Genomic DNA, 11,829 nt, shown 5'->3' with positions numbered 1-11,829 from the left:
TGACAAAAAATGGGCTAACACATGGAAATCATAAGCTCTTTAAAAAAAAAACACCTGCAACACATGAAGACGTTCAAGGACAAAAACTATTCAAAGTAAATAACTTACAAAATTCCTCCGTAACCAAAGTTCAATATGAAACAAGTAAAATGACTCCCTTTATTGTATCCAGATGTTCTGAGCTTGCTGTACGTTCTAGATAACACAGACTGGCACTGCGCACTGGTTTCAAAATTACGAACCTATGAGTTGGGCACGTGAGAGGGAGTGCTTTTCCCCCAGCTCTTCACTTAGCAGATTTTCTTTGCAAAATGGACCATACCAGTCCATTTGCTACGGTCTTCTAGCAGAGCTCACAAATGCAGTATTTCACTGCAGCCACTGCACTCTAGAAGAAAAATCAAGCACCCAACAGCTACCTGATCTACAAATTGAGGTGTATCACTAAGTTAAGAATAAAAAGTCACTTCCCTAATTCAAGGCTCTTGATACTGCCCACACCTAAACACATTGCTTCCTTTTTTCAATGGCTCAAGACAGCTAATTGCAAACCTCTGCTAAGACCTGACTTCTGTACTGCAGCATCCTTACTTATATGACAGGTAACATTATTTTTTCGTTTCCTCTCCAGTACATCTTAAGATGATCATCTTATTCTGTCACAGTACCAAATGCATTGCAGTACTCCACCTTGTTATTTTCTGTAGTGCCAGAAATTGCTGCATAATGAATGAACATAAACTCCACATTTTCAATACTTTAAAGAGATACCTATACAGCGGGAGCTACAGAGCACCACAGCCATACAAAGGATGTATCTCACAAAGTCACGTTTTTCATAAACAACAAAACTTTTAGACAAAGCTTTTAGAACCAGGGTAAGTTAAGAAATTCAAACTAAGATATTCAGTTCTAGAAACTGTGCTCTCTTGGCTTTTCCAGGAAAATGCAAAATATCAAGCTTAAGCATTCTCCATATAATGTGAAAATGATGCTGAGAATTTAGGAAAAGCAACTTGTCAGCATGGTCAAACAAACACACCACGCTGAAAGCTACAAAAACAGAGGCTGACAACGTTCTTTTCTCAGTAGGGAGAAAGTAGATATGGGGCTATAGGTTTCAGTTGTTCTGAATCTCTCTCAGAACATTTACTTTCATGGAGCATTTAATCATTTTCCTGACTTCTTATGATAAAAACCTCACAGAAAACAACAGTGGGGTGAAGACATTCAGTACTGAATAGGACACTGAGTCACAGAATCATACCCCAGTGAGTAACAGGTAAAAGAAAAAGGTTATAATTTCAGAAAATATTTGAAAAGCTCTGGAGTCCTGACAAACTAGGGAGATAAAAGAGGATGGTTCCAGATGGCAGAAGCTGCTGCAAAGAAATCTGCTCTCCCCAAAATGGTAACACTGGGCAAATGGGCTGGTGTAAGAGAAGCAGAAGCGTGACTAGAGGCAGCGAAACAATAAATTTTAAAGAAATGCAATCTGCAAATCCAGTGCATACAATCTGTTTTGTGGAGCTGACAATAGACAGACGATATGCAGCAACAGAAGAAAGTTATTTTCTCGGCTAAGGAAAGAAAAAGTAGTTCAATCTCATCCAAGTTTAAAACTGTTCTCATTTTTATTCCCTTTAGAGGAAAGAAAGCAAGTGAACTGTGCAAAAGATCCCTTTGTATGCCTCTAAAAGTTGAGGACGCAATTTCTAACACCTATGTCTCTTCTAACAATTAAACAGAAGTAGGTGTAACATATACAACAGAATTTCTCTTCAGTATAAAGAGAAAACTGTACGTATGTTTCTCCAAAAGAAATGCCTCTTTTACTGCCACGGAAACTACAACGGATACAAAGAGCACAATAACACTATTGGATAGAACAAACTCTCAGCTATAAAACACTGCTTTTCAATGTAGTTACCATCTTCAACCATGCATTTTCACTGGTGATGAACAAGTGTCTGCATGCCACACTCATAACTTGTAACCAGTGGAGGTGACCCAGCGTTGCTACTACTGAAACACACCACCCACCACCTCACTACACTCACATTCACTCTTTCATCTCCACAAACATTATGCAAGTGTCAGTGAATGTCAGTGGGTGCAATTTTTTTCTGCATGGAGGAATTCAATGCCACACCTTTGCTTCAGCCACACTTTAATGTCAGACACAATTGTGTCAGATTGCCCCTCTGCTGCCATTTGTCACACAGCAACCACATGGAATGGAAAATTGGTAGGAAGGTTCAACCTCTACTGCCGTATCACCAACATCCGCTTCTGACTTTGTGAGCCTACATAATAAAATAGGAGACATTACTTTCAGAGCAGCCCTTGTACTTCTGTCTACTCTTACATGATTATAAAGGAAAACAGTGAGAAGAAAGTAGTTACAGATGCTTCAGTTTCAGAAGATAATTACCTGCTACACCTATAAGCCCTTCCTGAAATATGACTGTTCTGTTTTTGCTTTTCTGCTGCACGCCAAAGAATAAAAGGCTATCACCAGGCTCCAGTCTGAGCATTAAATGTATGAAACACTTTTTATGTTGTTTCTTTTGAACATTAGACTCATTTTTAAACACTACCACACATGGTTCATAACACTGCAGTTTGTTTTAGAAGAAAGCAACTTACAGGCTCCCTTAAATCTTACCAATAGCAGGCAGATAATCTGGACATAAACTCCCATGCTTTGGTTCTGCACAGGTGCTAGTGTGAAATCAAGTGTGACTGAATGACTGTAGAGGAAATTCTGATTACACACTACTGAAGCTACAGCCTGTAATCAACATCAAATGCTGTATTCATTACCACTCAAAATTGACAGGTAACAGGTAATGCCATTCCATTCACATATGGACAGGAACTGAAAATCTTTTCTGAGAAGAAGTGAGCAGATCTCTTTTCCTAGATCCAGATGCACTGGTGGAAGCAATTAACTTCACAGGTTCAGAATCCCTCTGCTGCAGTTCCTCTCTCCCTGCAGAATGCTTTTTCAAGCTTTCTATTCAGTGTTTGTTAAAATCGGACTGGTAAACTAAACTCTGGTCTATGCTAACCTCAGTGATTTATCCTAGAAACAAGAAAGAGAGGGAGACAATTCTGCTGGCAGACCACAGGGGAGAGACTAAGCTATTTAGAACAACAGTGAAAAGCTGAGAATAGTGTTTTCTTCCACAGGTGCAGCTGGATTTGGAAGATAACACACACTCAAAACCTCAGACCAAAGCCTAATTCATGGACAGATTTGTACTGCCACCAAAGCTAGCGCTAAATGTTATAGTTTAAGCCTCAATTATTCCAGCTAATGGACCTGCTTGGGTGGCTGCAATTACAGTTATAATCAAGATGCCCTGACCTATGTACACGCCTACCCTGAAATAACAATCAGAGTGAAATAAACACATCTGTGAGTACAACTGAGTCTACATGTATTACAAAACCCCTGTATTTAATAACACACCAATACAACAACAACATGCATAAATGCGAAGAGAAAGCCATTATCCTGCCTGATTAATCTCAGCTCTGTAAAGGATGGATCAAAGAGTAGGAGAATTAAAGCACTCAAACTATGCCCTGGCCACAGCTCTATAAACACCTGGTTTCTGGTAAATTCAACTGAAAATAAGTTTGGTGTTCCCATTCCTGCTAACAAGAGACAGAAACAGTCAAAAGAACACCGCTTTCTGTGAGGCACAACAGCTTTTATCTGCAACACCACCAGAAGCTGCTACGTCCAATAGCTATTACCAGCTACAGATAATGACTATTATAATAACACTAAAACACAGAATCATAGAATTGCTCAGGTTGGAAAGGCCCTTACAGATCAAGTCCAACCACAAAACTTAAGAATTTGCCTGCCTATCCACACCACATAGTTTACATGTTGGTTCTCACCTAACAGCTGGGGGCTGCGTGCACAAACACCCATTCCAGAATTATATTTTGACACCAGTTTGAATGACTGGGCATGAAGCAGAGACTCGAAAAGGAGATTTAAGAGCACATTAATTGCTGTATTTGCACCCTCTCCTAAGAAAACCACAGATCCAAAAAAAGGTAGCTGTCTTTTCCAGACTACCAAGTTGTTACATATTATCCCTAGATATCTGAGACTGCTCCTGGGAAGGGCAAAGGCATTTTTAAACTCAAATCTAGGAAGAAAAAATAGAAGAATACAACAGGGGCCAGAGATGCCACTACCTTGACAGCATAGGGCTTAGTTACTTCAGGTTGGTCTCTAGTAGGTTGCAAGCTCCTCACCTATACTCTAGCTACCAAGTTGCCCTCAATTACACTGACATTTCATTCTCTTTTTTCAACATTCCAGGCTCTGGGGGTGAGAGCTGAGTATTAAGTCACTGTGTACCTGCTTCTCTTAGGCCACCCAGGTTGTGTATGTAGAGCTGTCTACTCTTAAATCTCCTCCACAGCCACTTATCCACTTATCACAACCTCTCAAAAATAATTGTTTCAGGTCCTCTTAGACAGGGAAATGTCTTTAAATGCCACATAATGAGATGTCTGGTTTTGAGTAGGAATCCGAGCATTTTACACAGCTGAATTTTTACACAGCTCCCCTTTCCTAGCATTTCTGACTCAGCAACTGAAGAACCAGTCTGTCCTCACAGCAGCAGTACCCACACCCGTAAACTGGCAATTCTTAAATACTTTACAATGAAAACAAACAATTTCAAATGAAAGTATCAACAGAAAAATATGATTCTCTGTAAAAGGTCACAAAAAAATACTACAGATTGACTGAACAGACACAGTTGGACAAACTGAGTTTTAAATATCCCGTCAAATAAGAAGCTGCAAAGTCTAGCGCCAGCATAAAGGCCCTCATGACTTGACATTATGCCAGAATTTTACTGGAGACAGATACCACATAAAATATACCCACAACTCTCACAGCCAAAACATGGCAGCACAGCGCTGCACAGAACTATGTGGTCATGGCAATAGGGCCAACAGAAGCAGAGGTTGTGAGACTAGCCTAGCAGATTCAAATCCTGCCAATTAGGATGTAGGGAAACATGGAAACGCAGTTTTGCAGTCTGACCTGCTGACTATGGGACCCAGATCTGGGTGGGAAGGACACTTTGTGAAGGATTCTCATCTCTTACTTCCGTGGGCGTTCTAGGTTTCCATAATGTATGGGAACTGCTGAATCACAGCCTGAACCTCTGATTGAGGCAAGCCATGAGTCAGCCACAGGAGCACAGGTGAAGGCAATTCACCTGTGCTGCCAGAAGGGCTGGAGCCTGGCTCCACCTCTCCTAGACCCATTTAAGAGCTGACTGCCACTGGAGAAGGATCTCTTCTGGAGATCCCTCCTTTGGAGTTCTACAGCAAGCCAGGTAAGCTTTCTATCTATTATCTTTTGGTAAAATAACCTGCTTAGCCAAACTCTCTGGTATATTTCATAATTATAACATCTGTACATTCATTGATTATACACATAGAATCACCAAGGTTGGAAAAGTCCTCCAAGATTATCTAGTCCAGTCATCCAGAGAGACTCAACATGAGCCAGCAGTGCGCTCTGGCAGCTCGAAAGGCAAATGGGATCCTGGGCTCCATCAGGAGAGGGGTGGTCAGCAGGGACAGGGAAGTGATTGTCCCTCTCTACTCGGCTCTTGTGAGGCCCCATCTGGAGTACTGTGTCCAGGTGTGGAGCCCTCAGTACAAGAAAGACATGGAGATTTTGGAAAGGGTCCAGAGGAGGGCGACTAAGATGATCAGGGGGCTAGAGCACCTCCCCTATGAGGACAGGCTGAGGGAGTTGGGCTTGTTCAGCCTGGAGAAGAGAAGGCTGCGGGGCGACCTCATTGCAGCCTATCAATACCTGAAGGGAACCTACACCCAGGAGGGGAGTAAACTCTTCATAAGGGCTGACAATAGCAGGACTAGGGGAAATGGATCCAAGTTGAAGGAGGGAAGATTTAGGTTGGATGTTAGGGGGAAGTTCTTTACGAGGAGAGTGGTTAGGCCCTGGAACGGGCTGCCCAGGGAGGTTGTGGATGCCCCGTCCTTGGACGTGTTCAAGGCCAGGTTGGACGGGGTCCTGGGCAACCTGATCTAAATGTGTATGTTTGGTGGCCCTGCTAGGCAGGGGGGTTGGAACTACATGATCCTTGAGGTCCCTTCCAACCCGGGTGATTCTGTGATTCTGTGATCCACCTACTGCCAGTATTTCCCCACTAAGTCATGTCCCTTAGTACAACATCTACATGTTTTTTGAGCACCTCCTGGGATGGTTCCACTGCCTCTCTGGGCAGCCTGTTCCAATGCTTCACCACTCCTTCCAAAAATAAATTCTTCCTAATATCCGGCCTGAACCTACCCAGGCACAACTTAAAGGCCATTTCCCGTCCTCCTATTGCTAGTCCTATTTCTTCAGCATATATCCAATACCTTTTTAAGGTAGCAGAAACAGTTTCAAGCAGTTCTAAGGTCTTATGGGAAACATCCTTCTTGTCAGTGCACAAGTGAAGTACAAAGAAACAATGGTAGCAACAAAAGCTAGGGGGAAAACTTGGCTTCACAGAATCCCAGAAAGGCTGAGGTGGGGAGAGACCTCTGGGTCTAGCTGGACCAACCTCTGTCCAAGCAAGGTCACCGAGAACTGGGTGCCCTGGTCCACATTCAGGGGGCTTCTGAACAACTCCAAAGAGGAGACTACACAGCCTCTGGACAACCTGTGCCAGTGTTCAGTTACCTGCACGGCACAGAAGTGCTTCCTGGTGTTCAGAGGGAAACTACTCTGTTCTAGTTTGTGCTTGTTGCTTCAGTATACCTATCATCTAAAAAGCCAAATTCCTCAGTACTGCTAAGAAGGGCAATTCAACTCCTCTATGGTATGAAAAGCATGTGGTGTGAGCCTTCACTGCAGAACGAAACTTATTAGGAGAATGTCACCTTGAGAAATCACTTACTTCTTCTGTCTAAAATGGAAAAAAGCTGAAAGATAACCGTAACAACCAAACAGAAAGGGAATTAGATTCATTAAATTCAATTTTTCATGGAATTGTAACCAAAGTGAGGATCTGTTTTTTTAAATGATTTTTTCAATCTGGTAATGCCCCTTCAGGATTTACAAAATAAGCAAGCATTCTTTCACCTAATCCCTCCTAAAAGTATTAATTTCTTATACAAATGACAACTGGATTTGTGACAGAGATAAATGAGGGGGAAAAAAAAACACAACAGATTCCTGTGAAGTCCTAGGCTGTGCATGTGCGCTTAGGCTTTTACCTAACATGACAGATGGACGTTGAAACTTGCCCAAGGAAGGGCAATCTCAAGAGGAAAATCTATAAGCAGCTGAAAAAAAAAAAAAGTAGAAAATCTCTGCACGTTTTAGTGTATATGAAAACAATTTTTTTGTTGATTTTTTTTTTTTTTTTTTTCTGCTTGAAAATATTTTATGTGCATACCTGAGTTAAGTGGTCCGTGTTCTTCATCATTTTTTTTCCTTACATCTCAACATGAGAAGATCTGAAAACTCATGCCTTTATTTTGTTTTCTGCCAAGCCCTCTTCAGTAGCCTGCATTGCTTTTATTTCTGCTGCAGACATTACTACTTTTGGGACCCAGCGTTTTTACAGATGCAGAAACAGCAATATTATTTACCTTTGTTAGCCTTGATTATAGTTTCTCTCCTGAACGCAAACCACAGTAGAGGATGGAATTTAGCACCAATACTGCATTGCAATTACTGACTCAAATCCAACTAGGATACAAAACCCACAGAATTTAGGATTTTCTTAGTCAACAACAGATTATGTTCACTTTTTACTGTAGTAACTACTATGCTGAAAATCAATCCTCAGGTAAGCAGGCAATCCAAGCAGCAGCACATGCTTTTCTCCACAAAATGGCTATAATTGCAGTCAAAAAGATGTGTTTAGGCACCCTCATGTACGGGCAGCTGGGAGACACAGGTTATCATAAAACAAACCAGGCACTGCAAGCTACTGTGTAAATTTACATCATGCCAGCTGTATCCTAAAACTAGACATGCAGAGAGATCAATCCTTGGCAAACCAAACAAGAGCATATGATGCAGACCCTAAAAACATTTTAGCCCCACCAAGAGATATGCAGAAGCTAACTTGGGGAAGGCTGTATTTGCCAACTTTTCCAAGACCCGCACCCTAATGCATAGCCAGTCATTTCATCCCTCCAAACATACAGCATCTTTTGCTTTGCTTCAGGCCAGATTCCTGGAAGTCATTTCAATCTAAGGGTCTGCTGGATTTTTGCAGTTCTCCTTAGAACCTGTGTAAAGTGACCATTACCATCCATACCAAAACTCAGATGCAACTTCCCCACAGAGGAGCAGCACACTTTCTGCTACAACATCCAGCAACTGCAGCTCTTATAGTATTTAAGCAATGAGGAAAATGTTAAAAAAAAAACAAACAAGTGTAGTCTGCCTACATCTCTTAAAAGAAAGGTCTAGACAGAGAGATGTGTGGAATTATTTTCCATGACCTAGAACCATGCATGTGGTACCTAATTCCAGAGCCAAACAGCACCAACTAAGTGGGCATCATTTGAAACACTACTTTAAAATATAACTCAATATAGTGAGCTGTAAAAAGGTCTAACACTGTCCCAATTACTTAAAATTTGGTATTGTGACTTGCTCTTTCAAAAGCAAAGATGACAGCCTTAATGGTCTACACAACAGCCACAGAAACCTTACATCTGAATCACAGTATCGTCACACCACCTCTCTCAAATGAGCTGATAGGGCATGGAGCTTTCTATTTGTGAGAGCTGAGATCAGCTCATGTATGACTTTGACTAGATGCTGGTTTACCCAGATGGACAATGTTCTGGCCATTTGCATGTCTGCTGCTCTGAACTAGATGCTCTTTGGTGGTACTGTTTGAACGTAATTTATTATGTGTCCTATCTATTGTATTTCAATTCTATTATGCCTTCCAGAGAAGGAAGCGCTCACAAATGTGAAGGAGAAAGACTAGTTTTATTTCATTACTGCACAGTAATATGCTTGGCTGGATTCTAAGTTAGCATTTGTCTCCTTTCTTCCTCTCCTTGTCCTGTCCCCTTTAGCCATGAAGTACCATGGAACTCACTAAAACATGAAAGTGACTTTCACGTTCTGCGACTTCCAAATCAGAGGAAAAAAAAAGTTGTTTTTTTTGTTCCAATTCTTCCTTTACCATAAACATACACTTCCAACATTATTCCCTAACATCAAAACATTCACCAAATTAACTCTCGTTCTTTCTCCTCACAGTCTTCCTATTTTAACCACTACCCCTACATTTTTCTTCTTGCATCAATTGGTTCCTCTCCTCTAAACCCACACAATACTCCTTCAGTGAGGATTCACCTCCAAATTGCACTATGGCTCAGACATTACAGTAGGAGACAAGTGCACACACAGTCTTGATCATATTGTTTCCTGAAAAGGGAGAAAAAAAAAAAACCCACCCCAAACACAACAAACCACAATTATTTGCATTCCCGTTCCAGCAGCAGATAAGATCTGCGAGCCAGAATTTCTTTCTTTCACCCAGGAGTCTCCGTCCCTGGTAGTGTTCAAGAGACGCCTGGATGAGGAGCTACGAGATATGGTTTAGTAGCTTGTGGTACTAATAGGAATGGGAGGGTGGTTGGACTAGATGATCTTGCAGGTCGTTTCCATCCTTGTGATTCTTTCTGGGTCTGGCTGGAGATTCCTGTTTGTCCCTTATGTTTTCTGACTGTTTGTCTTTTTCCCCAAATAGGAGAAAAATTGCAGGCTAAGATTATTGTGGAAAGTTAAAGAGAACAAGGAACTTAATCGGAAGCATAGGGAAAAGGAGGAAAAAGCTGGATCTCTTGCTAATAACTGAAACATAGACAAGTGCTTACACAAAATATTCATAGTTGGTGTGGTGCATTATCAAGGCTGTCATACCATCAACTAAAAAGCAAAGTGATTTGGGCTTTCTCTTGCTACCCACAATCCCACTATAAGCAATACAGTCATGTGCAGGATAGAGGACAGGCAAGACACCAAAACTATTAATGCTGTATGTTAATGTATTTTTGAATTCTAATTTAATGAACATGTTTCCTTCTCTCTTTGTCCAAACTCATTAACCTCATAAGAGGACCCTACACTTAGGTGCATCAGAAAACCAAACAGACAGGTACAGCTGATGCAATAAACTATGGAGTAACATCAGAACTCACCCTACCTTTAAACTGCCAGGAAAAAGTGTATTGAAAACTACTGTAGCAAAGTGCTTTAAAAGTACAGGGATAACAAAGAAACAAAGCCAACCACTTCTTAACACTCTACCTGCTAATTGCCTGGTGAGAGAAGTTCCACTTTATTTCTGCTTTAGTCTCCAAACTGTTTCATTTATATCCCCAAGGAAAACTTGCCAAAGCCTGTAAGCTAAGTGAAGGTCTATTATCTTCATCTCCTGCAATGTTTTACATTTGTGATGCCAAAGAAATCAGCACACAGACCTAAATAGAGTTTTTAAGCGTCTCCCCTAGCAAAGGCTACATGAGCAGAGCACACTGTGATGCAGTAATGAAGCTGCTGGGACATCTTAACACGTGTACCAGCAACTGCCACGGTGCCCAGCGGGGCCATCTCCTGCATGAACATCTATTTCTTCAGAGACCAAAACCAAATGCTGCTGGAAATACCATCTGAAGTTCCAAAATGATGTGGAGAGTAGACAGAGAGACCATGACACAGAATAGAGGCATTAAGGAGGTGCTTAACGAGAGGTATTTGGTTGTGTGCTCATATTTACATGGAACAAATATGGTCCAAACAGGAGATCTACAATAGAACATAGGAATGAAGTAGAGGAGGTTAAAGGAGAATGTGACACTGTTGAGTATTACTTTGAAACTAGATAGTCTGAACAGGTGTCTTTGCTGGGTTATCTTTTGAAAACATTCCAGAAAGCTTCAGAAAGTAGCTGCTTAAAATTCTTTCTTCTTCCTGGCAGTTAAAACTGGAAAGAGAATAAATACTTCCCTGCATGAGGTATAAGAATTAATTAGTTTGTGCATATAAAGGAGTATAAAAGTATCAACTATTATTTTTATTTTAAATAGCTTATTGGAATTACTGCATTCCTACCCCAGTGTTCAGATTTTGGCAAGAGATTAGGACTGAATTAAAAAAGGAACAGGTGCTTAGAAAATAATACAGTGGCAATAAACGCACTAGCCAAGAAAATGAAAGGAAAATTTGAAATGTGGCATTCATTTGTACCTTGTGACTTACAGAGACATACAAACAATCACAAAATACAAATAACAATGAGATACTTGGAGAACATCTCTGCCAGATTCCTTCCTTTCATGACAGTCTGAGCAGGGATGTCCTTCAATTTCTGCTTGTCTCCTTTTCTCATGATTGCTTGTTAAAAGACTACATAATCAATAAGCAAATTTCATTTATTTAACGCTGGGTGGGAAATGAAATTTTTTCAAAGCCTCAAAATGGAGTTTAACATCAGAAGACTTTAAACTGCTAAATTATTTCAGGCATTTCTACACTGGGGATCTCTGGCCTCAAAGATCTCTACAGCCATTACTGGGTCAGAATGAATTCTGTTCTTAGGGATTAAGCACAAGCTTTTGCCACCTGAGGTCAGAAGAAAAGCTGAGACTACCCATGTTCTAAATCAAATAAAAAACCAACAACAACAAAACAAAAAGAAAACCCACAAAAAACATGTTTTCTCAGGAAAGCGAAGAGTTACTGACCCTGAAGTTTCATAATAAAATACAATAAAACACCATCTTTAG

The 11,829-nt window shown here is 40.8% G+C and overlaps 1 protein-coding gene across 1 annotated transcript in view; it reads right to left on the bottom strand.

The window, feature by feature from the left end:
- Positions 1-1,606: 1,606 nt before the first annotated feature.
- The window catches only part of UBE3D (ubiquitin protein ligase E3D), a gene marked incomplete at its 3' end in the record, with an annotated part of 73,002 nt that continues 62,779 nt past the window's right edge, over positions 1,607-11,829 (bottom strand). The window contains exon 10 of the mRNA XM_079550744.1: positions 1,607-1,666. Within this exon, the coding sequence (XP_079406870.1) occupies positions 1,607-1,666 (60 nt within the window). The remainder of the gene's footprint in view (positions 1,667-11,829) is intronic.

The sequence above is a fragment of the Tetrao urogallus genome, assembly GCF_951394365.1.
Source record: "Tetrao urogallus genome assembly, chromosome: 2".
NCBI lineage: Eukaryota > Metazoa > Chordata > Aves > Galliformes > Phasianidae > Tetrao > Tetrao urogallus.
The sequence above is the reverse complement of the archived record's forward strand: the minus strand, read 5'-3'. Positions and strand labels throughout refer to the sequence as shown.